Below are 26,430 nucleotides of genomic sequence, written 5' to 3' on the forward strand. Positions count from 1 at the left end.
CTAGCCCTGGTTCTGTCCCTTAAATAGGAATCCTTCAACCTCACATCCACGGATGGGCTTCCAGGAGTCTCGGGGACCCCCACAGCTCTGCAAAATCATACACCTGCGTGCACTTCTTTCCACTTTCATCAGAGCCTCCGCGGGATCTTCAAACAGGAGCCCCCTGCTCTTGACTCTTCAAGGCCAGGATTTTAATGCTGTATTTCTGCAGCGATGGACCGGGAATCTTTCAGACTTCATCTTCTGCCCCTTGATAACAGAAAAATGAGGTTCAAAGCCAGAAAAGCAATGCCCTGAGCTAGATGCACGTGTGCAATGAGGAGGCCCTCAGCCTCTGGCTTGGAGGAGCACTGGTTCTAAAACAGCAGCAACCATCAGGACTCTGAAGTTTGGGGGCTTTGCTGACAAGTTCAAGCCCTTGGACAACTGTCTTAACTTTACTGAGCCTCAGCGGACAGGGGATGAACCATAAAATGGGGCTAACATTTTATGGGGTGAAGTCACATAGCGTGCCTGGCCCACAGGTGTGTTCAATGAGACTGGAACTGCTCCGGTACTGCTCACCTGTCTGGCCTCCACCAGAATCTTGCCATCACCTGCCTGCCACAGCAGCGCTTCTCAAAGTTCAACACGCAGACAAGTCACCTAGGGAACAGGTTTGAACCAGGCCTGGGCATCTGCATTTCTAACCCACTCCCAGGTGACACACTGCTAGTCTGCGAACCACACTGAGCATCAAGGTACTAAGACATGCCACAAATTAGGGCTTTGCTGAATACGTTACTCTTGACTTGGGCATCTGACTTCGCTGTCAGCCTAAGGAAAGAATACAGACATAAGGACAGGTGGCCTAAATAACCACGAACAAAAAAAATCCCTGAGGCCCAAGTTTTGCACCATTTTGCTGTTCATTTATTTCAAGTTTACAGAGAAGCTTAAACATCTGTGGAAAAACACCAAAGGCTTATTTTTCTCTTAAGTTTCATGTACTTTTTAGTGATAAATACACAGTATTTAACTTTGTACACCTGATAAAAGGAAAATGCATAGTAGAAAGGATCAAGAATAAAACAGAAGCGTCGGGCATTAAATAAATCACAGAATAGAAAAGTCAGCAGTCCCGCAAAACTCAGCCCGTGCAGCTGGAGAGAAGATGGGAACCCATTACCTTGAGACCTTGCCTAGCACCTTGGAAGCCAGTGGAAGTCACGGTTCTTCCACTCGGCAGCATGAAGCTCCCCTCTGGAAGATGAGTGAGAGTGACAGGCCACGCCTGCAACTACCTGCTCGGTCATTCCCCTCCTCGTCCCAGGAGGGCTCTGAGGATGGGAGCCCTGCCTCGTGGGAAAGGCAAGACCAGTGGGGAGAGGCCTCTGGAGCCCCAAGTGCCAACAAGAGGCTGGATAAGGCTTTCTGGGGGCCACTGGCAACCCGTGGGATGGACAGGGAGGTGGGAGAGGGCAGAGGAAACGGAAGATGGATGGAGGATTTGTGCTTCCTTCGAGGCCACAGGGGCAGGCCGCAGGTCGCTCACACCAAATTGGTCCCACAGGTGAGGCAGCAGTGGAAGAAACTGTGGGCATCCTTTCGGCCCACCCGGAAGAGCTGCCCACAACAGCTTCTCCCCTTTCCTGACAGAGCTGGCTTTTGAAAAATCAATGTTTGTGCTCCAAGAGAGTGGTTGCTCTAATGCTTTGTGTATACAGCCTTCTCGGCTTATCCTTTCCATGTGGGTGGGTCCTTTCCATGTTCTCTTTGGTGTTTGTTTAAAAAAAAAAAAGTTATCAATGTGGGCCTCCCTCGACCCACCCGCCCCCCGAACAGCTGGGTGCTGCCTGATCGCTGGCAGGATCCACGTGAGAAATTGACATGGCAAGTTCCATGGTGGGGAGAGATGGCATTGCCTGGTGCGGCTGTGTAAACAAGAGTCGTTCTGCCGAAGCTTCTATGTGCTGCCGCCCTCCTCAGGCGAGCCACTTGGCCAGGCTGGAGACCACAGACAGGCCAGGCCTAAGACCAGAGACCCGCTGGCTTCAACCACTGCAAGGTGCTTATTGCAAACTAATCAAACCCCATCTGCTACCAGAAGGGGTGGAGCTATTGAGTCATTGCCCCATACATTTAAAGGAAGTGGGCAAAAGGAAGTACTAGGTCACAAAGAGAAAGCAAGCAGGCAAGACAACCCTCCCTAGGCCGGGTGTCCTTTGCTCCTCAAAACCAGCATTCCCTAATTCTGAACTGCTTATACGATTGCAGGAAAAGTCTGGCTAAACTACAGTCAAGAGCTTAAAAAAAAATCTATGGAAGCCAATGACGCCCAGGACTCCGTGAATGGGCTGGGCGGGGGTCACAAGGCCTTGCTCTGGTCTCTGTGAGGAGTCCTCGCACCCAGGCTGATCCGATGGGAACTATGGGAAAGCAGTGCTCTTGAGCCCAGTTACTGATCCTGCTTTTCACCCAAACCAGACCCCACAGAGAACCGGAAAGCAGAGCTGGGAATCTCCCAGGCAAAGTCCTTCCAGTTGTCCTCTCCCTTGAACCTCTTGCTCACCCACACGTGGCTCTGGAAGGAGTCCCGCTCGATCCTCAACCAAACTTCAAACATTAGTTGCAAGTCAAAAAGATAAACCCTTTCTTCCTGGACTTCTGGCTACAAAGCAGAACTTCCTGCGCCAAGCACTGGCTTCCCTGTACCCTGAGTGCTCTGGGCTTCAGCAGTTTTCTCTGAAAGGACACCCCAGTGTTAGCGTGGATCCTACGTTAGCTTTGACGGTAGGGATGACCATTGCGTCTCAGTCGAATGAAAGTATTTCCCAAATGGCCCTCCAGAAACTGGGTAAGTATTTCACTGATTACGACAATCAGTTAGTATTTAAAATGAAAACAAAACCTTAGCAAGTCTCTAGAATACACAGGTTATAAACAAGCTAAGCTGCTAATATATACAGGCATAGGTTTCATCGGCTCTACCTCTGATCACATGCCTGAAGCCATGAAGTATATCCTAGAAGCTCTAAATAAGTCTGAACTACTATACTCTAGAGTTCAGTCTAGTTAGAGAACTGAAAATATTTTTTCTTTAATCTTAAGCCATGTAATGTACATGGAAGTGTAGGATTTCACCCTGAAGGTTTTGTAATTTAACAGAGAGATTTACTAGAGCTCAGTCGGCTAGCTCAGAAACCCGCTTTGAGTGGCTGTCACAAAGAAATGTGTTCAGTCTTTCAGGAGAAACTTTTCCCACCACAGCTGCTGAATGCCCTTCTGGGGTTGGAAAATCTCCTTCCAGAAGCACTTAAACTTCAAGCCCTTTCTATTTTCCTGACTACAATTCTACCCATAAAAAATTAAAAAGTCCTTCTCACAAATAAGTTGCATTGAAGCTCCCTGCAGCTACTGAGGGCTAGCCCTACTCTGGTTCTTTGAGTCCAAGGTTCTGGAAGGTGCCACGGTTTGGGGTTTGCACGAGGGGTCACACCTACCCTTCCACTCCCTCTCAAATGCAGCAATAACTCCCTAGCCTCAGGGCCCCGGAGTATTCTGCTCATTTTCCCATGATTTTCAAACCCCCTGCACGCTCACTTGGTATATCTGACATGGTTCTGAAATCACAATGAAGGATTTTTGGCATAAAAATGTTTTAAAAAGCAATTGTCCCAAAATGCACATGGGTTTGGGTCTGCAACTCCTCATACCCGCCTGTTCAGCCAACCAGCGGCCAAGGTCGAAGTCAGGGAGCCAAGTCCTTTTTTTTTTTTTTTGTCCCCTTTAAAACAACAAAAGAAAAAACAAATAACCAGAGATGACGATCAAGGCTCTACACACGTGCTCGGTTTCCGTAGGACATGCTGCTATGGAAACGCAGGGTGCAGCAGCCCCACAGAGGCGACTCAGCGGTGTGCATGCGAGGTCGAGCGATCCAGGCAGCTACTCAGGCTCCATTGCCTCCTCGGGCTGCGGAGGATGCATGCGTGCGGGCGAGCTGGGGGCTGGGGCCCCCCAACTCTCCATGCGGGGACTGCCTTTCAGGAGAGCACTTCCTCCTCCCCCACGGGGGGCGGGTCGGTGCCCCGAAGGCTGTCTTCGCTGCCTTGCTTCCTGCTTGACAGAAAACAATGTTAAGACTTAGAGAAGTGCTGGCAGGGCCCTGAGCCAGCTTCTCCCACACCTGGGCCCCTCCACCCAGTGTGCTGTCTCGCACCACCTGGAGTGTGATCTTCTTAACCTGGTCTTTGAGATTCTCTCCCCCTTTTTCTTGCTCACAGAAATTATTCAGAGGAGACTTTGCATCCATCCCCTTTGCATGGGAGACCAGCATCATTTGCCAAACATAGCAAGGAGCTATAAAATAGATGCGAAATTCCTATGGAACACCTAAATCACTACACAAATCACAAGCACTATGCAGGTAGTTATCTCAACCGCCCCACCTTTAAGGCTATAAGCTCTTGCAGGGGAGAGATTGTGACACTTGTTGTGAGCTCCTGGGAGCAGGGGGCAGGGCCCCCCAGCCTGGCCTGGCACACAGCCGGCCCTCAGGAAAGGGCTGCGGACCACTGTGCCAGGCCCTGCACTCAGGCCCAAGGAAGGACCACCTCAGAAGGAAGACAGAGGAAGAGTCCTCAAGTCCCTGAAAGGCCCCAGCTGGAGCTGCTGATGTGACAGCGTGAATGGTGTGACAGGAGGTACGATGGACATCCCCTAAGGAGGGGTCCATCCCCTGGCCACAATCATGCAGACGTCCCCTTCTAAGGGAATCTGCTGGGCGTGCCAATGTCGTTCCCCAACAAGGACCTGATCTGTGTCCCCTGTCTCGGACTGTCCCTACACAAGGGCAGAGAAAGGGTGTCATCTGTAGTTCCTAGGAAGAAACCCCTTTGTTTGAGATGGCTTTTTATGTTTCTGACAAAAAAATGGCCGGTAAAGGCCCCTGGGGAGGGGGGAGCTGTAACTATATGCCAAGGCAAGGCTCAACTTCTGCTCTCGCAGCTTCCCCTTGGTAAGGTATGGGTCTCGCCGCAGCTAGCAGGTGGGCCTCCGGTCCAAGACCCCCAATGCCTGAATCAGCTTCCATGACAAAAGCATCCCACCCACACCTCAGTGCTGAGGGGCAGGGATCCCCAGGTGTTGCTGGGACTACAGGTAAGAGAGTAAAGGGGCAGTAAAGCCCTTTGGACAAATCTCTTGTCTGTTGGTGTCTTGCAATTTTGATCTCATCGAAAATTAAAAAAGAAAATAGGCCGGGCACGGTGGCTCATGCCTGTAATCCTAGCACTCTGGGAGGCCGAGGTGGGAGGATTGTTTGAGCTCAGGAGTTCGAGACCAGCCTGAGCAAGAGCGAGACCCCATCTGTACTAAAAATAGAAAGAAATCATATGGACAACTAAAAATATATAGAAAAAATTAGCTGGGCATGGTGGCGCATGCCTGTAGTCCCAGCTACTCGAGAGGCTAAGGCAGGAGGATCGCTTGAGCCCAGGAGTTTGAGGTTGCTGTGAGCTAGGCTGACGCCACAGCACTCTAGCCCGGACAACAGAGTGAGACTCTGTCTCAAAAAAAGAAAAAAAAAACAAAACAAACAAAAAACAGCAGACTTGCTTAGAGACAGGAGGCAGCCCCAGGCTGGCAGACCCTAACACGGAGGCCGAGAAGAGAAAGGCCACCCCACTGGGCTCCCACTCCCCATTACCCTGTGAGGCTCATACCCGAGGTGGGGCCACAGGCCACCTGGCTGCAGAGACGTCTGGGAACCAGGCAGGGACTGCGGCAGCCTCCTGAGGCTGCTGAAAGCTCTGATTACTAACTGCCATTTTCCCTGCTCTACTCTGGACAGCAAGATTACTGGGAAAAGTATGAATAATTTCCAAACAAGTACTCCTCCTAGATTACCATGTAAGCCCCTGACTCCTATGGTAGGGGTGGCCAGTAATCTCATCTCATAAGCCAGTTCCTAACACTTGTACACAAACGTTCATAGCAGCAGTATTCATTCGTGACAGCCAAAAAGTGGAAACAATATCCATCAACGGAAGAATGGATAAACAAAGTGTGGTCTATCCATATGACGGAATATTATTTGGCCATAAGAAGGAATGAAGTGCAGATACATGCTACAGCGTGGATGAGCCTCAAAAACACGATGCTGAGTGAAAGAAGCCAGTCACAAAAGGCCACATATTGTATGATTCCATTTATATGAAATGTCCAGAAACAGGCAAATCCATAGAAAACTCAAAGTAGCTTAGTGGGGTCTGGGGCTGGGGGAGTTGGGCCGGCACAGCTAAGGGGTGCAGGGTTTCTTCTCAGGCAGATGAAATGTTCTAAAGCTGATTGAGGTGACAGCTGCCCAACTGTGAATATGCTAAAAACCACTGAATTACACAGTTTAAATGTGTGAATTGTGTGGTAAGTGAATTATACCTCCATAAAGCTATTTTTAAGAAATAGAAGGCTGGGTGTGGTGGCTCATGCCTGTAATCCCAGCACTTTGGGAGGCTGAGGCAGGAGGATCGCCTCAGGCCAGGAGTTCCAGACCAGCGTGGACAACATAGCAAGACCCTGTCTTTACTAAAAATTTAAAAAATTATCTGGGCATGGTGGCACATGCTTGTAGTCCCAGCTACTAGGGAGGCTGAGGCAGGATGATTGCTAGAGCCCAGGAGTTGTAGACTGCAGTGAGCTATGATGACACCACTGCACTCTAAGAGCCCAGGTGAAGAGTGGAAACCCTGTCGCAAAAAATAATAAAAAAATTAAATAAAAAAAGAAATAGAAATGGTTGCCTGGAGCTCCCAGCTGAGAGTCAGGCGGCCATGTCAGGCTCAGTGGGAAGGCCACTGGGGTCACCACCCACCATGGGCATTGTAGCAGGAGGGGCACTGGGGTGCCAAGCAGACCTCCCAATCTTATAGGGACAAAAGTCCTCATCTGTCCTGGGAGGCTCTGGCCTGGATGTGTTTGGAAGCAGGGCAGCCAACCTGCAGGAAGGAGGTCTGGCTCCTACTCAGGTCAGAGGACTCACATCCCCTCACAACAGGCTGGAAAGGGGCTTATTTTCTAGGTCTTAACACACCAGAAAAACAAGGGCAGAGGCTGGAGAGCCCCTCATGAAGAGCCACAGAGTGCAGCATGCCCGATCTATGCTCTGCCCACGCAGACTCAGGGTGGGGCACCCACGGGCCTGTGACGTGCACTGAGTCTGCACAGGTACCACACTGGGCCCTCACACCTGGTGACTCCGCAGGCATTGCAGGTGGAGCGCCATGCACCTGCAGCCCCAGCCCACATGCATGACCCGCCACTGGGTCCAAGCCTCTCAATGCCCCTCATTCTAACCCTGGGTCTGGAGCCAGGTGGGGAGCCTGGGCACAGCAGCCCGGGCTGGGAGGGACGTCGCCTGGGTGGAAATGCCCCCGTGCTCCGCAGCTGCCCCCGCCCCCAGGCCCCGGCAGAGGCTACGGCACAGGCAGGCAGGCGTTACCTTGGGCTCAGACAGGGGCTCACACTCCCTGGTTGGTTTTTTGCTGGAATTGCCAGAAGGAGGGGGAAAGGGAAGTGAGAAGGGACACTTGGGATCCACGAGACGCCCGTCCCCACCCCAGAGACACTCAGATCCCAAGTACCAGCCTCACAGAGCAGGTCCAGGGCAGTCTCGACGAGCAGGTGAATGGACGCCTCTCTACACAGACGTGCAGGGTCCGAGCGAGACCACACTGCTCACCCCTCACAGAGCCACCGCCATCCCACCATCGAGCACTCACGCTTCTGGGCCACAAAAGTGCTGCCAAGAGCCCCCCAACTAAAGTGTAAGCCCCCCCCCCCCCCCCGCAAGAAAGGTAAAACTTCAGTGTGGATTAGCTGTCGGCAAAAGGAGGTGGGCTGAGCCCAGGACAGGGTGAAACCACAGCCCGCGGCTGCTCACTTCCCTCGTGGGTCTCATCTGAGCCTTCCCAGGTGGTAGCACTTAAGGAAGGGGACATGCAGAGGGGTCTGGGCAGGGCGGCCCCAAGCTCAGCCTCCAGGCCCCCGCCCCAGGAGGAAGGCAGGTGGGCACTCACGTGAGCAGGTTTCCAGGCGCTGACAGCGAGCGCTCCTCCCGCCGGCTGCCTTCGAACGGGTTCCCAAAGGAGCGCTTGCGTATCATGGTCTTCACCAGGATCTGACGAGGGAGAGAAGAGGTGGCAGGTGACTGTTTGGCCATGTGGGGGAGATTCCAGGCAACATCCTCCTTCTTCCTTCTCCCCAGCCCCTGCCAGCTCCTAGGGCTCGCTGCCGACAGTGAGCCTCTGAGGGAGGCTGTTTGGGCAGCGTCCCTCCTGCCCAGCATACACCTGCCAGAGCCACCCTCAGTCTGACTTGTTCCAAAGCCTCCCCTGGCCCCCTGGCTGCCAGCAAGACGAGGTCCACACTCCTTGGTCTGACGGTCAAGGCCTGACATAATCTAGTCTCAGCCTAGCCGACCCCCATGGGGCCCTGCGCTCCAGGAGAGCGGTTCTGCACCGTCCCCTGGGCACACCTGGTACTGTCTCACCCGAGCCATGGCTGGATGTGCTTCCCAGCCCATCAACCTGCCTTGTTTTCAAGGCCAGGCCTTTATTTTCAGTAAAAAAATGAGAAACAAATTCTTGCTTCCCAGGCATAATCCTGGGGATGGAGGGTGCCTTTTTTTTTAAAGATATAATTCATACACCATAAATTCACCATTTAAAAGTATACTAGGCAATACTTTTTAGTACATTCACATCATCACTATGATTTCAGAACATCTACATTACCCCCCAAAAAAACCCCATACCTGTTAGCAGTCACTCCTCGTTTCCCCTGTCCCCAGCCCCTGGCAACCACTAATCTCTGTCTGCATAGATTTGCCTATTCTGGACAATTCCTATAAATGGAATCATACAAATGTGGCCTTTTGCAACTGGCTCCTTTCACTTAGCATCATGTTTTCGAGGTTGGCCCACATTGTCGCACGAATTGGTGCTTCGTTCCTTTTCATGGCCCAGTAATCCCTTGTGTGGACAGACCACGTTTCCTTATCTATTCATCCGCTGACGGACCCTTGGAGTGTTTCCACTTTTTGGCTATTGCGAATAGTGCTGCTGTGAACATTCGTGTCCAAATGTTTGTGTGAGCATGTATTCCATGCAAAATGTTTTCATTTCTCCTGGGCACAGACTAGGAGTGAGTTTCCAGATCATGTGGTAATTCTATTTTCTACAGCGGCCGCACCATCTTACGTTCCCACCAGCAACATAGGAGGGTACCAGTTTCTCAGGGGGGCAGCACTTGACTGGAGGAGGGGAAACATGCCAGGACAATGAGGACAGTCAGTTCCCAGGCTGGCATGGTGTGAGGAAGAGAGGCCAGAGGCCCTTCTAAGCCTGAGAGACGCTGGCAGCTGGCCTTGTCCACAGCCGGGAGTGGGAACTCACTGGTGCCTTTGCCCCGCCCGCTCTGACACAGGCCGGTCCACAGCATGGCGGGGAGACAGCCCTGCCAGGGGAGGAGAGGGTCCTTTGAGAAAAGGAGCCATCCCTGCACCACTGCCCTCAGCCAGTGCTCAGCTTCTCTCGCTGGCCTCCCTCATCTTCTTCCCCACTCCTTCCCATCCCTTCTGAAACCCAGATCTGATTCCCTCACTCCCTGACTCAGAATCCCTCACCCCGAGGAGTCTGGAACCTAGCCTGCTGCTGGCTCTGGAAAATGCCGGAGCAAGGGAGTGAACCAATCACCCTTGGTGATGATTTTGGCTGCTGCGTGAAGGGAATGGCTCAGACCCACAGGGGTCACTGAGGAGCCAGCTCTGGGCCTCACCCCCCACCCCCGCCAGAGCAGGGTGCCCCTTCAAGCTGTTTCAGGTACGGAATGAGCTGATTTTTTTTTTTAGGGTTTGTTGCTAACAAGAAAAATAACTGTTTAAAAAACACTAATTTAGCAAAAGGTGAAAACAGCCAAACATCCATGAACTGAAGAAACGAACAAAATGTGGTGTCTTCATACCGTGCAGTGTTAGTCATAAAAAGGAAAGAAGCACTGACACGTCACAGCTCGGACGAACCTTGAAAACACGACGCTAAGTAAAAGCAGCCAGACATAAAAGGCCACATAGTGCATGATTTCCGATTCCATCAGAATACATAAATCCACAGGGATGGAAAGTAGATTAGGGGTTGCCAGGGGATGGGGGACTGATGAACAGGGGGATTTCTCTTGAGGTGATGAAAATGTTTCAGAACTTTTTTTTTAAGAGACAGGGTCTCACTCTGTCACCCCAGCTGGAGGGCAGTGGTATAATCATAATTCACCGCAACCTTGAATTCCTGGGCTGAAGTGATCCTCCTGCCTTTGCCTCTCAAGTAGCTGGGACTACAGGTGCACACCATTACACCCAGCTTGATTTTTTAATTTTTATTTTTTAGAGGTAGGGTCTCACTCTGTTGCCAGGCTGGTCTCGAACTTCTGGCCTCAAGCAATCCTCCCACCTTGGCCTCCTGAAATGCTGGAATTCCAGGTGTAAAAATGTTTCAGAACTACTGAAGTGATAATTGCACAACATTGTGAATGCCTTAAATGCCACTGAACTGTTTGCTTTAAAGCGGTTAATTTTATGCTACATGAATTCTACCTCAATAAAAAAAAAAAGAAAGAAAAGAAAACCGCAGACTTGGAGAACAAGCCCGTGCCCCTGATGAGGCTCTCAGTCACTGGGACACAACAGCCTCTCTTTCCTCTGGGCCTTGGCAGTGTCTCCCCCCTGGTGAGCCCACCCTGCCCCTTCCCCTGTGGCCCTGTCAGACCAGCAGGAGGAGCCCCTCCTCACGGAGCCCTTATTCCCCGCTGCGCTGACCTCTGATTACACAGGAGAGTGATTCTTTCGGGATCATCTTTCTTATGCGGTTGGGAGCCCCCTGAGAGCTGGCACCAGACCTCACTCGTCTGCGCCCCGTGCCTAGCATGTGCTGGGCGCTCAGCGAGTGCTTGCTGAATGGTGAACACATGGAAGGGGCCTGGACCTCATAATCCAGTTCCGAGTTGGACAGCTCCTTAGCGCATATCTGCCCCTCCCTGCTCTAGCTGCCCCGATTTAAATCCTGCAGGAACTTCTCTCGGCTCTTGGGGTCAACATTTAAATATTTACTGCACCTTCCTTGCCCTGCTATCTGGAAGCGTCTTTTGGGCCCAGTTCCCTCTTGCCGGGCATGTGTTCGCCTCTCTACCCTCTCTCGGCCAGCCCGACACCTGCCATCCTCTTGGTGTATAGCCACATCTTCCAGGAAGCCTTTCCCAACCCCACTGCCTGGGCCGAGTGTCCCTCCGTTAGGCCCCTCTGTTGCACTGAATACATTACTATATTGTTGGTGTTTTGACCAGCATCTGCCTCTCAAGGATGACGGGGGCCGTGAGGGTTCTGTTCATCACTGCACTCCCACCCTCTGCTCCCAGCACAGGCCTGAGAAACCACTGTGCTCAAGATGTGTTTCTGGAATAATAAATGCCTACTCCAGACCTCCAGGGTCACTTTCTCCCAAGAACCTGCAGCTGAGACCTGGGAGCAAGGGGAGGGGGACTGATTCAGGACTAGAACATTCCAAGTCTAGAACAGAATAACCCATAGTGGATACACAGTTTGACACCAGCAGCCTCCCCCTCTGTGGGTGCAGGATATGGGTGCAGCAGGTAGGAGGACGACGAAGGTGATTGGGTTTGGGTGAGTCTACCAGTGAAGGTCGTGCACAGGCCCCAGGTGTGGGAGAGAGGGAGGAGGGTCGATGAACGCCCCGGCCTTGGGGAGTGGGGTTTGCAAGGAGGAGAGAGGAAGTGTAGGGAGGCAGAAGGGAGAGGTGCAAAGCTGGAAGATAAGGAGCCAGAAGCAAGGCTCCTAAAGGGGCTGTCCCTACAGGATGGACAGTGTGTCTTTGCAGACAGTCTCACACGTCCATCCCAGAGCCCGATGCCTGCCTGCTGAGGCTGGTACTGGCAACATGGAATCAGGGCTGTCAAGGTGGCCAGTGTGACAGCCAGCTGGTCTCTGTACCAGGGCTGCTGCCTGAACCTCAGGGCTTCTGCTTTCCCTCCTGGAGCCAGACGCCCTCCTGGATGGGGTCTCGGCGAGTGGGTGATTCCTAGAGTCTCCAAGGTTAGGCCTGAGGACTCTACATGCTGGCTCCTTCTTCCTGGGTCAGGACCCAAATTCAAGGCCATAGAAGGAGGCCCAGTGGCTCCTAAGCAAAATGCCACCCTCAGGAGTCAGGCAGAACTTTCTGAGGCATGTGAGTGGGAGCCTCTGCCCCAGCCCTGGAACCGCCCACATGGCAAATGTGAGACACGCTGAGTCTTCTGCCCTGGAAGCTGCAGGTCCGGCCAGGTGGGAATCCCATCTTAGGGACCTTGGCTCCATGTCCCACCCCTGGCTCCTGCCTGGTCCTTCCCTGGGTTCCTCTCCCCTGACATTCCAGAAGGGGCAGCACGCTCCTCGAAGAGGGACACCCCCAACCCATGGTAACATGAGACCCGGCTTGGAATATGTAGGGTCACCTGGCCTGGTGTATGACCAAGGCCCAGATCCCAGTGGCTATGGGTTAGGAGTGGCCCCTGCCTGTGTCCAGCTCTGTCCCGCCAGGCCCTGCCTCAGGCTCTCTGGGTCCCTGCTTTCGGTCAGCGGTCTGTCCGCCTTACCACGGTAGCCAGGCTGGGAATGTGTTTGACCGAGTTCTCGACCTCCTCTTCGGTCACCTCGACCAGGGTGCAGTTCTCGTCCTCCGACGGCAACGGCTCCGCCCCGTGCCTCGTGACCCAGGGGTGCAGCTTCAATGAATGACAGGAGGGGTGAGGAGCAGGCGCAGAGGCCCCTGGAAGGCCCTGACAGCGAGTGGAGCCAGGAGGGCATGCGGGCGGCAGAGGCTGTGCTCAGGCATGCAAGAGAGCTGTGAGCCAGGCAGAGGGCAGGGGTGGGCAAGATGGGAGGAATCGTGGAGAAGACAGAGAGACAGAGCATGGGAGGGGCTACGAGGCTGAGATGCGTCTGAGACCAATTCTCCATCTGGCCCCAGGTCTTGGCAAAAGTGACTGGAATTTGGCATCTGCCCGCCCGGCCGCCTGAGGAGCACCCATCACTCCTCAGGAACTCCCCCGGACGCCTGAAGGCTCAGCTCAGAGCAGGCGGCTGTCTCCCCATTTCACAGAAGGGGAAACAGAGGCCTGGGGAGGAACACTAAGACCAGCTGGAAGAATACAATCAAGAGAGGACCCAGACGGGAATCTGTCCCCAATCTCTACCCCTGGGGTCCAAGCCCTAATCTGTGACTTTTCGGGTAGCCCCCTCTTAAGACACCTTCAAATACCAGTTAGCTAGGTGCTCAAGAGGCCCCAGGGAAAGTGTCTGGATTTGTAGAAGGGCCAGATGTGTGCATGTGGCATTAGCGGGTGTGTGGGAGTGTCCAGGGGTCTCCTAATAGTGCTTTCTGCAACAGGGCAGTTGCTTGTGAGGTCAAATTGCCCCCTAACTTCCTCCTGCCCTCATTGCGCTTTCTCAAAGGGACTGGCCCTTTGGAAAGGACACAGGGTCTGGCAGCAGAGCACCAGCAGAGCACACACGGGCCCCAGTTCAGCCCACAGGGGTGGACACATCGGCCCACGCCAATCAGAGCAAGCGCAGGCTGTCTGGCTGGCTGGTCACAGATCCCATTCCCACAATCACAGTGACCATGATGCCCAAATTCTCCTCCCCCACCCTTGCCAGCCCCCAGCAGCCCAGAGGCCCCAGGTCATGGGAGAGCAGCAGTGCCAAGGAGAGTGTGGCACTGTGGACATGGGAGTGGTGCCTGGCCGAGGCAACATGGAGCCAAACACTTCCTAGCACGGGACACAGGCCGAAATGAGGGGCCGGCCCGGTGGAGCCAGCAGCAGGTACCTTGATTTCTGGCACCACGATCCTTGACTCGGGGTTCTTGTCCAACATACGGGTGATCAGGTCCTTCAAGTCCTCAGCTACGTCGGGCCTGGGGGTGGGAGACATGTCAGGGGTGGAGACAGACACGCAGGACTGCCCAGAACTTGGAGCGGGAGGTGAGGCAGAACAGAAGGACGATACTCACTGGTCTGGGAATTCCAGCGCCTGACTCTTGATCTTACTGTGCAAACACATGATGCGCTCATCCATGAACGGGCACTGCAGGGAGAGAGACCGGGGACAGGTGGCGGTCAATGGCTGCGGCATCTGCCCTTCAAAGGCCACCTGTGCTGCACCGCTCCACGCAGACTACATCAGATAACAACAGCCGTGGCCAAGTCCAGGGAAGGAGCAGTCCCCCACCTCAAGTTCTGGAAGGACCAAGAATGTCGGTCTAGAAGGCTAGAGCTCTTCCATACTACAGGTCCCCTCTGGAGCTGTGCATGAGTTTACCTGTACACACCTGCCAGGTCAACAACACCACCACCAACAACGCAAAAGACGCTGTAGCAGCAGCAGTGATTTGCCAGGACTTACCCCGGACCATGCCCTGTACTGAGGTTTTTTGTAACCATTCATTCACTGTTCCCTCTCCTCGGAATGTTCTTCCCACTAATATCTGCATGACTTGCTCTCTCCCATCTCTCAGGTGTCTGACCACAGCTCACCTTCCCAGGGAGGCCCTCCCCTGAACCCCTAAAACAGACCCTTGCCCCACCACTGCCATGTTTCCCACATAGCACGTGCCCCAGACATCACAGCACGTATGTGCTTGTTTATTTTTAACTCCTCCACTGGCACCTCAGCTCCAAGAAGGCAGGAGTTTTTGTCTGTCTTGTTCACTGCGGACTCCCCAGTATCTAGGAACATTCCTGTCACAAAATCAGGGCTCAATAAATATCTGCTGAATTAATGAATACTTGAATTATTTCTGTCAATCCTTTCAAAAGCCATGAAAAATAATGAATATTATTCACATCTTACATGAGAGAAACAGAAGTTTAAAGAAGTGACATGTCCCAAGAAGTGCAAAGTAGGACTTAAGTCCAGACTGGATGATTCCAAAACCCATTCTCTGTACCAACTCCTGGGTGACAGACAATACACTCACCCAGCAGAGGGCCTGACCCAAGAGGAGTTCGGTTATGTGTGCTGGAAAAAACAATCTTTATGTGGGAAGAGGTGGCAGAAAGTTATCTGGTCCACTCCTGTCCAAGGAAAATTATTTCATAAAGAGCAGTGACTTGAGACAGAAGTTTGGCTTGCACAGGTGTATCCATTTGACAGAACTCATGAATAAAATACTTACATTGCATTATATGTAAGTTTTCCCCAAGGGAAAAAACAGAAACAAATATTGAGCTCTAGCTAACGACTGCATTCTAAAGCATTTGGAAGGAAGAGTAAAGATACTGGCAATTTACTCTGAAATGCACTAAAAAATCAAGTGGATTGAGGGATGTATAGACACGTGATAAAGTAAGTACAGGAAAGTATTAATGGCAGAATCCAGGTGGTGGGTATGTGGGTGTTTACTGTACAATTCTTTCAACTTTGCTGCATGATTGAAAAATTTTCCAATCAAATGTTGGGGCCAGGCCCGGTGGCTCACGCCTGTAATCCCAGCACTCTGGGAGGCCGAGGCGGCAAGATCACTTGAGCTCAGGAGTTCAAGACAAGCCTGAGTAAGAACAAGCTTCCGTCTCTACTGAAATAGAAAAATTATCCAGGCATCATGGCACATGCCTATAGTCCCAGCTATTTGGGAGGCAGAGGCAAGAGGATTGCATGAGCCCAGGACTTTGAGGTTGCAATGAGCTACAATGACTACAACGATGCCACTGCACTCTACCCAGGGTGACAGGGCAAGACTCTAAAAAAAAAAATAACACAAATGTTGGAGGGAGATAGTAATAAACTCCTTTTGTCTTCATGGGACCAGTTTCTGAAGCTTTCCTCAACAGAAGCACAAGCTCAGGAGAGGGAAAAATCCATGCTTTTATTGCTCACATTAATCAAACTGAACTTCAGAATGAAAAAGAGAAGCCTCTATCAATAATAACAAAACAACAACAAAAAAGACAAAACAGCTCTTCCTAAATCAATAATGCCAAATAGATTTTAATTTCCATTCCAATTCTATCCCTCTGACAATAGCTTCTAGGAACACTCTGGTGAAATGAACATCAAAGCAGTGTTAGGCTCAGGAGGAAAGAGTGCAGTTATTGATTAGTGACGTCTGTCTGGGGCTCAGGAGTGGAGAGATGGCACATTTGCTGCCCTTGCCCTGCATTCATCAACTATTGACAACCTCTAGAGCCTCTGCCAATCCCTCTGTTTGAAGGGATCATTTTTTCACAGACACAATTCTCGTACATTTAGGAACCCATCCTTTTTCACATTCTCATCTAGCTGTGGGAACAAAATAACTTTTAAATGAATAAGGACTGTCTCCCTGCAAGGGTGACTATTAACCCAGGGGGCCACCCAGCAGCCCCCAGGAGACAGGACACCCCACCCCGTTACCTGGCCAAAGACAAAGCAGTACAGCGTCACTCCCATGGCCCAAACATCCAAGGCCTGCAAGGGAAAGAGAGCTTAGTGTCAGGGGACAAAGTGCGGTGACGGGTGCTGCCACTGCTTCTGCCTGTCCAGCACCCAACCCCGCAGCGTTCCTTGGGGGAACCACCCCTCCTTGACTTTCTTTCTGGCCGTGGCGCCCGGGTGTGGCAGATCCAGCGCCTCTGGGATGGTCACATGACTCAGGCCTGGCCAATGAGAGTACAACTTGCCCCAGCCATAGTGATTGGTTGAATGATAGGCACATGACCCCTGCTGGGCCAATCAGAGCCTACCCCAGGGTTTTCGCGGGAGCTGTGCAGAAGGGGGACCGCTCTGGCTACTGAGGTTGGCAAATGACGTTGAGTAGCCTGGAGCTGTTGGTGCCTGACCCACCAGTGGAGGAAACCGATTCAGGAAAATAGAACTGAAAGATGGAGAGATGGTTTCTATTCGAGTCCCTGGATCTAGCCAAGCCCGAAGCCAAACGCAGCCCACTCCTCAGCTATTTCCCGGTGGATTCACTATCATAAGCCCATCTGAGTTGGATTCTTGCTACTTACAACCCAAAGGACCTTAACACAGGCAGAGCCCAGCAGCTCAGGCAGGCCCAAACCTACCTTCCCGGAGAAGATCTTGCGGGTCTCTGAGAGCGACTCGGGCGCCATGAAGGCAGGCGTGCCCACGGTGTTAGAGAGGAGGGCGTCGCTGCCCTTGAACTCGTTGCTGACACCGAAGTCTGCGATCTTGATATGCCCGTCCTCTCCGACCAGGAGGTTGGAAGGTTTGATGTCCCGGTGGATGATCTTCTGGTAGTGTACTGGGAGAAAGTGGGAAGGAAAACCCTATGAGGATCTCCACGTGGCCACGTGGCCTGGAGACACAGGCATGGCATCCTCTGGTGCCTCATCTCCCATGGCCCCAGGCCTTGCCTAACCTCCCCCTCCCCAAACCTGTTGGGCACCCACATGCTCTGAAAATAAGAGGAAAAGAGTACCTGCAAGAAAGAACTCCTTAACCCCATTCTCAAAAATGAAGCGTGAAACACTAACACTGACTGCCAAAAGCAATTCATAATCACCTATTATTTATTAAGTCACAGGTGACAGTGCATGGAAAGTTTTTGTTGAGCCTGGCTCCCAGCTAGGAGCCTTGAGATTGGAGACAGGCAGAGTTTCATTTACCAACAGCCAATGCTCAAGGTGTTTACCAAACCAACAGTGACCAGAGTGGGTTGATTTGAAGTGTGAACCACAAAGCAGAATTAGGGACTTTGCTAACTGTCCCTGCCTGGATGTCAGCAGGACATGGCAGAGGACACTACTGTGGTGATGATGATAATATCACTTTCTGGGATGATGATGATAATATCAATAAAAGCAGCAGCAGCTCCCTCTGTTGGGCACCCAGTCAGGGGCATAGCCCTGGGTTAAGAGTTTCACATTTATGCCAGTTAAACTTCACAACAAGCCTATGTGATAGACTGGCCAAAACATTTAACAGCCAGAGGCAGAAGGGACACCTGCCAATCAGAACCACTGATGTGTACTGGCTGATCTGAGCCCTGGTGAGAGATACTTTATCCCATTTACAGATGAGGAAACTAAGGCTTCAGGAGATTAACAGGACCCTGATCTCTGGGTTGCTCGGAGGAAAAAGAGACAAGGCAAGTAGAGCCCCTAACAGGGCCCGGTACACATAGAAAACACTGGATAAATGGTCACTACTGCCATTGCTCTTCATTTCTCTGAGGGCAGGAAGAAGGGTTTTCTGCTCACCAGGGGAGGGCCCCAGAATGGCTCTCTGCTGCTATCCCCAACTCTACATTTCACACAATTCTGTTTTCCACCCACCTCCTTGTGCTCCAAGAAGGAAATAAGACACTTTCCACTCCCCACCCACCAGCGCGGAATGCTAAGACCCGTTAGGGGAGAGTCTTCCCGCAGGCCCCACTTACAGTACTCGATGCCTTTGATCAGATCCTGAAAGTAGAAACGGGCCTGGTCTTCGGAGAGCGGTTTGAGGGTGGGCACTTCCATCACAGGCCTGAAAGGTCAACACCCGCGTGAAAAGGCAAACCAGACCCACCCGGCCCTTGTCCTCTCTCACGAGTGGAGCCCAGCGCCACCTCACACAGCTCTGCAGCTCAAGAAGCTTCTGGCATCACACCGGCTAGGAAGATGGGACACTCACCCTTGGTTGACCAGTTCAAACACTGCAGGGAAGAGAAGGGTAAATTGTCACAGTGGTAAACAGGGAATCCTGCCCCCTCGCAGTCCTCCCACCTCCCAATCACATCCAGAAGCACCAAGAAGCACAGAAACTAACATCGGGGCTGGGAGAGGAACAGTACACTGAACAAAAGCTGGCCAAGGTCTTGCTTTGCTAAGTTCCCATCAGGAGGCAAAGAAGCAGAGACCGTAGCCTGGCTTTACTTCTCGTGCTCAAAATGGCCAAGGATCCACTGGCCAAAGAAAACAGGGCAGGGGAAGAAGGAGGTGGCAGGTGGAGTGGCCCGCTCATGGGCCCTTTCTCATTCCCTACTGGTACCTGGAGACTCCAGGGATATGACTGATGCTAAACTGTGTCCACTCGTCATACCCAGGCCCTCAGGTACCTTATGCCAGAGAATGGGTCTGAGGGGACACAACCCAAATGGCAATTTTCTGAGGCCCAAATAAGTAGCCATATTAATGGGGCAAAAATATAGTTAGTTAATTAGGTAGAATGAACAATATTTGAAAGCACAACAAAGTGACTATAATCAACAGTAAGTTAGGGTATACTTTATTTTTAGACTTTTTTTTTCTTTTTGAGACAGAGTCTGGCTCTGTTGTCCGGGCTACAGTGCCATGGCATCAGCCTAGCTCACAGCAACCTCAAACTCCTGGGCTCAAGCGATCCTCCTCCCTCAGCCTCCCAAGTAGCTGGGACTACAGGCATGCGCCACCATGCCCAGCTAATATTTTCCATGTATATTTTTAGTTATCCAGATAATTTCTTTCTATTTTTAGTAGAGACGAGGTCTTGCTCTTGCTCAGGGTGGTCTTGAACTCCTGACCTTGAGCAATCTTCTCGCCTCGGCCTCCCAGAATGCTAGGATTACAGGTGTAAGCCACCACGCCCAGCCTAGGATATACTTTAAAATAACTAAAAGAGTGGAACTGGAATGTTCCTAACACAAAGAAATGATAAATGCCTGAAGTGATGGATACCCCAATTACCCTGACTTGATTAATCCACATTGTATGCCTGTATCAAAACATTACATGTATCCTATAAAGATATACACCTATTATGTACCCATAATTATTAAAAAAAACAAATTAAAAAACACAAAAAAGTGTGTATAGCTGGTTTCCCATGCTGAGTATAATTGAAAAAAAAAGTGAAAGAATCCCAAAAATTAAAAAAAAAAAATTCAAAGAAGTAGCCATAGGGAATCTTCAAAACACTAGGAAAGTTTCGATCCAAGAAACCACAAGAACAGGTTTCAACAACCCCTTCTGCATTCTCTAAGCTGTAAGGCCGTGGCAGGCTATAGACCAAGTGTTGTTGGATAACATGGTTCCAATAATTCAGCCCTTTTGATCAGCTGGGCCTCTGACACTTTCCCACAACTCTCCATCTAAACCAAGACTCAAGGTGGGGGTGGGAATCTCCTCAAAGGTCACCTTATCCTGTCCCCAAACCTTTGTGATCCACATTCACACACAAATGCTGCACACCACGCCAGTTTCTTCCCAGCCCTGTGGTTATGGGAAACTACCCATCCAACCACCAAGTATTACATAAACCATGTTCAGGCAATGCACACGGTTTTTTTGGTTGGGGTTTATTTTTTTTTCATTTGTACAAATCAAGGTGAAATTTACATAACATAAAATTAACCATTTTAAAGTGTATAATTCAGTGGTACTTAGCAAATTCATAACGTGCAACCGCCACCACTATGCAGTTCCAGAACACTCACATTGCCCCAAAGGAAACCCTGTACCCATTAGCAGTCACTTCCCATTCTTCCCTCCCTCCAGTCCCTGGACATCACCAATTTGCTTTCTGTCTCTATAGATTTGCCTATTCTGGACATTTCATATAAATAGAATTGTGCAATATTCAGCCTTTTGTGTCTGGCTTCTCTGACTTAACGTAATGTTTTCGTGGTTCATCGTGTTGTAGCATGGATGAGTGGTTCATTCTTTTTAATGGCTTAATTCCATTGTATGGACAGACCACATTTTGTTTATCCATTCATCTGTTAATGGGCATTTGGACTGTTTCTACTGTTTGGCTGTGTGAACAGTGCTGTGGTGAACATTCATGTACAAGTATTCACGTATTAATACAAGTATTTGTGTGAGTATCTGTTTTCAATTCTTTGGAATATATACACACCTAGGAGTGAAAATGCAGGGTCATGGAGTATAGTTATTTAATTTTGCTCTCCTGGGACAAACATAACTGAGAATGTGAAACTGTACTTTAGGAAGTGAAAAACTGGGACAGTGGATTTCAAAATCCAATGGAGAATGACTTTGGAGTTGTTTGTTGTTGTGGAATCATCCACCCACAATGGGGTGAGCGTGTGATAGAAACTAAAGGGTTGTTTCAAGCTCTCCAAGGGCTGGAGTGGCCAAGGGGAGAAGGAAAGCTCCTCAGACATAAACAAGGCTTAAAGGTTCTGATGAGAACAAGAACTTAACTCCCCCAGACTCCTCCCTGTCTTCAAGGTCATTAACCAGCGCTGGGCAAACCCAACTTAGGCCAGATTTGCCCTTGCTTCAGGCTGTGGTTGGAAACAAATACCATGCTGAAGGTACTGCTTCCACAGACACCAGAACACTGGCCCCCTCAGCTTCGGCCTTTCCTGCCTTGGTTATTTAAGTCTTAACTTGCAAGCTTCAGGAATTTTGGCACCTTCCTCCCACCCATCCAAGCGCCATGCGTCCGTCAACATGAGAGATGCTGGCCTGTTGGAACAGGTCTATTCTCAGTCACCAACCGTTCTGTTGGGGCTGAGCAGTGGGTGGGAATTTTTTAACCCCTAGGAAGACAGATGGAGTTTTCTACCCTTGGAGGGTCAGGCCTGTGGTTGCAAGACCCTTCCTGATATCCAACGTGCTACTCTGTCTGTCTTGGGTTCAAACAGCTGTGGCTGGAAAGTAAAAAATGGCCATGTCAGGATTTTCAAAACCACTGGAATCACAAACCTGAAGTCAGTATGGCTCCTATCTGCAACTGCCACCTCAAGGAATGAAAAACTGTCCACGAAGCTGCCTGGCTCAAGCAGATTAGGAAACTCCTCCTTGAAGCGTGGGCCATGCTCTATTTATGTTCGTTCTACTCCTCAGAGCAGAACCCTCTAATGGCTTCCACCTCCCTCAGAGTCACAGCCAAACTCTTACAAAGGTATAAAAGCCTTCTGCCACCTGGTCCCCACTGTCCTGCCCAGATGTCACCTCAGGGAGACATTCTCTGAGGAGCCACTCTATTTCCCAATTCCCTACCCCAAAACACCAGTCCTCGGTCCTCTTACCCTGCTCAGGTTGTTTTTGTCTTTTTAGAGTATTGTCACTTTCAAAACCTACACATAATACTTACGGGAGTGCCCTGAGGGCAGGGAGTTCTGAATTTTGATCTTGGATGAACCTAGAGCAGGGGCTGACAAATTGTCCTATTTGTTGAATGAACAAACAACCTCCTCAGAAATAGCACAGGGCCATTTGGGATTGGGTATGGGCCCCCGAGTGAGAGAATTATGCTAAGGATGCCATTCTGGGCCAAAACAACTTTTTACATTTTGTTTTTTGTTTTTTGTTTTTTTTTTTGAGACAGAGTCTCGCTTTGTTGCCCGGGCTAGAGTGAGTGCCGTGGCATCAGCCAAGCTCACAGCAACCTCAAACTCCTGGGCTTAAGCGATCCTATTGCTTCAGCCTCCCGAGTAGCTGGGACTACAGGCATGCACCACCATGCCCGGCTTTTTTTCTATATAGATTTTTAGCCGTCCAAATCATTTCTTTCTATTTTTTTTGGTAGAGACGGGGTCTCACTCTTGCTCAGGCTGGTCTCGAACTCCTGACCTCGAGCGATCCACCTGTCTCGGCCTCCCAGAGTGCTAGGATTACAGGCGTGAGCCACCACGCCCGGCCTACATTTTGTGATTTCTGCTGTATTTCCCCAAACTTCACTCATTTGCCTACCATGTTTATAATGTGGCCATATCTATATACCACAAAAATTATTATTTATTTAATGTTTTTCTTGAAATTGACCCAATTTTTAATTTTTTTTTTTTTTTTAAGATACAGTCTCACTCTGTTGCCCTGCTAGAGTGCAGTGGCATCACAATAGCTCACTGCAACCTCAGACTCCTGGGCTCAAGCGATCCTCCTACCTCAGCCTCCCAAGTAGCTGGGACTACAGACATGCACCACAACACCTGGCTAATTTTTTCTATTTTTAGTAGAGACGGGATCTCGCTCTTGCTCAGGCTGGTCTTGAACTCCTAAGCTCAATCGATCCTCCTGCCTCAGGCTCCCAGGTTGCCAGGATTACAGGCATGAGCCACTGAGCCCAGCCTCAGTTTTTAATTTTTTAGCCTTGTCCTAAGTGACAAATATTCATGAAATCACGGGTGTAAGGTGCTGGTTATAGTTTTATCTATACAATGTTAAACTAAATCTAAAAAAAATTTTGTTAATGTTTTCTATGTACCACTTAGAATGGTACCCAGCGTACAGTAGGTGGTCAACAAATATTTGCAAATGAATGAATAGGTGATCCAGATAAAGAAAGTTCCAGCAAGAACTCTTTCACCTCCTGCTTCCAACCAGGGGTGCAGCCTTCTGTGGAGTCCAGCTGGACCCGGAAAGGGGGAGCTGTCTTTGGTGGGAGGTGCCAGGGGAAAGGGCAGCCTCCTTCCTGGGCATTGGCAGGCGCCCCGGCCTAAGCAAGGGTGGCAGAAGGGCTCTCTTACCCATGTACAGATGGTCTTCATTGGGGTCGTCCAGCACCTGTGGGCACAGCACACGGACAGGCCAGCCAGGGGGCGGGAGGAAAGGAAGAGAGAGAACAGATATGAGCACAAAGCAGCATCCACATAACTGTGTTTGCCAACAGGAGGGCTATACTTCACACTGCTTTTCCTAGCTGAGATGGAGGCCACAGGAAAACATCCCCATTTGGAAAATAAGCACCTCCTGGCCCTATCCTCCAGGGTCTGACACACCCAGAAAGGAGGTTACAAATGGGAGGGGGCAAAATTCTCCCTAAGAAATGCCTCACACTTGAATAAGAATCCAGCCCATTTCCTAGGAGAAAACAGACTGGTCTTCAGAGCAAAAATCCATGTCCTATGTGAGTTCAAGTGACTCCACCATGAAGCATCCCCATCGTCCCCTGCCTGAGCAGGAAATGATGTCTCCCTGCCTGGAACTGCCACAGCACCGTCTCTTTCTCTCCAAAGGACAGATGGTAGGCTATATCCACCTTGGTTGCCTCGGTGATATCCCATACAGGGCTAGGCACATACTAGGTGCTCAGGAAACACCTGATAAATGAACAAATGATGTGCTGGCAAAGAGTCTTATTGAGTGAACAGCCCAGATGCCACAGGGCAGTGGGGAGATGGGAGATCCCACCAGGACCCAGGGCCACTTGCTAACCAAACGCCACTGGGCTTCCTTTAAGATGGCCAATTTCAGCATCAGTGAGCCGAGATCGTGAAACTCAGCATGACAGATGGACATGAACTGCAGCTGCCATCTCTCTTCTTTGGGAAGAAACAAAAGCAGGATCCTTGGCTAGATTGGTCCTCCCACCTTTTCCCACATCAAATCGCCTTTCCAAGCCACCTAAGAACAACAAAAAAACAGACTCTGAGAAAGGGGATGCACCCTAGGCCGAGCTGGGACAAAAAGCCTGAAGCCCTGAGCTGCGCCCTGCAGAGAAGTCAGACCCAGGACCTTGCCCACCTGATGGGCCCCAGGCAAGGTGGCAGCAAACCCTCCCATCTACCACAGGTAGGGATGTACTCCTCCAAGCAGGCCTCCAGTCTTTGCACATGCTGTTCCTCCCCTGCAGTGTCCTTCCCTGTCTTCCCCACCCGGGGAACAACCAGGGCCCTCTCAAACACCACTTCCTCTGAGAAGCCTCGCCCAGCCCTTCAGGCTGAGCTGGCTGCTCCCACTCCGTACCCGCACGGCACTTTGAATGTCCAACACGGTACTGTATCACACGCTGTTTTTACCAGCCCTTCTCATCTAAACCTGAGGTACTCCAAACATGACCTGAGGACTTATGGGGGTCCCCAAGAAGCTTTCAGAGAGTTCACATGGTTAAAACTATTTTCACTTTAAAACCAAGACAACATTTGCCCTTTTCACTCACATTTTCTACTAGTATGCGGGGGGTTTCCAGAAACCACGACGCTTGTGATATCACAACAGGTTGAATGCAGAAGCAGATGTGAGAATGCAGATGTCTTCTACTAAGCCAAACATTAACCAAAAAATATTTGCAAGCATGGAAAACTACGCCAGTTTTCTCACTATTTTCAGAAAAAGTTATTCTTCATAAAAATATTTATGTTAACATGTAATAACCTTATCATTGTTTTAAAATGAAATAATAAATAGTTTTAAAAGTTCTCAGTTTTAAATTCCAATGTGGTAAATATTAATAAATATAACTCACATAAGCAAAAGTGCTTTGATGTCTTTAAATAATTTTAAGAGAAAAAGGGGTCCTGAGACTGAAAAGTGTGAGAACTGCTGATCTAGAGTAGGGATTGGCAAACTACAGCTTGAGGGCCAAAGCCAGCCCTCTGCTTGTTTTTATAAATAAAGTTTTATTGGAACATGGCCACACCCATTTGTTTACATAATCTGTGTGGTTGCTTTTGCACTACAACTACCCGTAGTGTGGCATAATAGAAAGAGAACCCACTTCAAAGAGACAGAAATGGGCCAAGCACAGGCGTTCATGCCTGTAGTCCGAGCTACTTGGGAGGCCAAGACAGGAGGATTGCTTGAGTCTAGGAGTTTGAGACCAGCCTGGGCAACATAGTAAGATGCTATCTCTACAAAAAAATTTTTTAAAAATTAGTCAGCAGGGTGGTGAGTGCCTATAGTCCCAAGCACTGGGGAGGTTGAGGCAAGAGGATAGCTCAAGCCCAGGAGTCTGAGGTTGCTGTGAGCTATCATGACACCACTGCACTCTAGGCTGGATGACAGAGCAAGACCCTATCTCAAAAACAAAAAAAACAGAGAGATCGAAATGTATCCCTTTAAGCCTCAATTTCTCTGTCTGTAAAATGGGGGTAATAAATAGTCTTAGGTAGGAGTGAAGTGACATGAAATAACAGCGGCAAAGGAGCCCAGAGCAAGAACTACTACTCAGCCCTGCAGTGACCTGTTTGCTGTGACCTGGCTCTCCCAGGAAACCAGCGGTGCAGTGCTTGGGAATTAACAAAGCTGGGGCTGGACTGAGCACCTCCCTCCCTCCCCCATGTCGTCCCACCCTCACCTCCACCAGCTTCACCACGTTGGGGTGGTCCAGCTTCTTGAGGATGGCGATTTCCTGGTACACCTGCTCAATGGGGCCCCTGGGCTGGATGCAGCCCCCAGGGGCTGGCCGGGTGCCTCGTGGTGGGGGGCGGCCTGGAGGAGACACAGACAGACCCAGGGTCAGGGCAAAGAGACTGTCCTCTGCCCAGGACAGCTGCAGGTGGGATAACCAAAGGGGGAGGGTCTCAGCAGGACTGGAGTGGCTGATGCCACCAGGGGCTGTAACCACCTTCTCCTCCTCTGTCTCCTCTGCTGCTGGAAATCAGTGAGGCCGGAGCTCTGACCCCCTTTGCAGCCTTTCTGTTAATCCCCTCCGTCCTGTCACATGCCCCGGTCTGCAGTGAGAGGCAGGAG

General features: G+C 50.6%; 1 protein-coding gene across 4 annotated transcripts in view; it reads right to left on the minus strand.

Annotated features, from left to right (window-relative positions):
* Positions 1 to 893: 893 nt before the first annotated feature.
* CAMKK2 (calcium/calmodulin dependent protein kinase kinase 2) overlaps positions 894 to 26,430 on the minus strand; it is a 49,398-nt gene continuing 23,861 nt past the window's right edge. The window contains exons 6-17 of one of the 4 annotated variants that reach the window (XM_045534887.1): positions 26,036 to 26,169; positions 23,487 to 23,523; positions 18,704 to 18,725; positions 18,468 to 18,556; positions 17,131 to 17,330; positions 16,478 to 16,531; positions 14,097 to 14,170; positions 13,913 to 14,000; positions 12,679 to 12,807; positions 8,058 to 8,158; positions 7,481 to 7,523; positions 894 to 4,098 (exon numbers count right to left, since the gene is read on the minus strand). In XM_045534887.1, the coding sequence (XP_045390843.1) occupies positions 3,928 to 4,098; positions 7,481 to 7,523; positions 8,058 to 8,158; positions 12,679 to 12,807; positions 13,913 to 14,000; positions 14,097 to 14,170; positions 16,478 to 16,531; positions 17,131 to 17,330; positions 18,468 to 18,556; positions 18,704 to 18,725; positions 23,487 to 23,523; positions 26,036 to 26,169 (1,142 nt within the window). In that variant the 3' untranslated portion in view covers positions 894 to 3,927. The remainder of the gene's footprint in view (positions 4,099 to 7,480; positions 7,524 to 8,057; positions 8,159 to 12,678; positions 12,808 to 13,912; positions 14,001 to 14,096; positions 14,171 to 16,477; positions 16,532 to 17,130; positions 17,331 to 18,467; positions 18,557 to 18,703; positions 18,726 to 23,486; positions 23,524 to 26,035; positions 26,170 to 26,430) is intronic. The other 3 variants (XM_045534888.1, XM_045534889.1, XM_045534891.1) reach the window with 3 other exon arrangements.

This window comes from Lemur catta, chromosome 21 (genome assembly GCF_020740605.2).
Source record: "Lemur catta isolate mLemCat1 chromosome 21, mLemCat1.pri, whole genome shotgun sequence".
NCBI lineage: Eukaryota > Metazoa > Chordata > Mammalia > Primates > Lemuridae > Lemur > Lemur catta.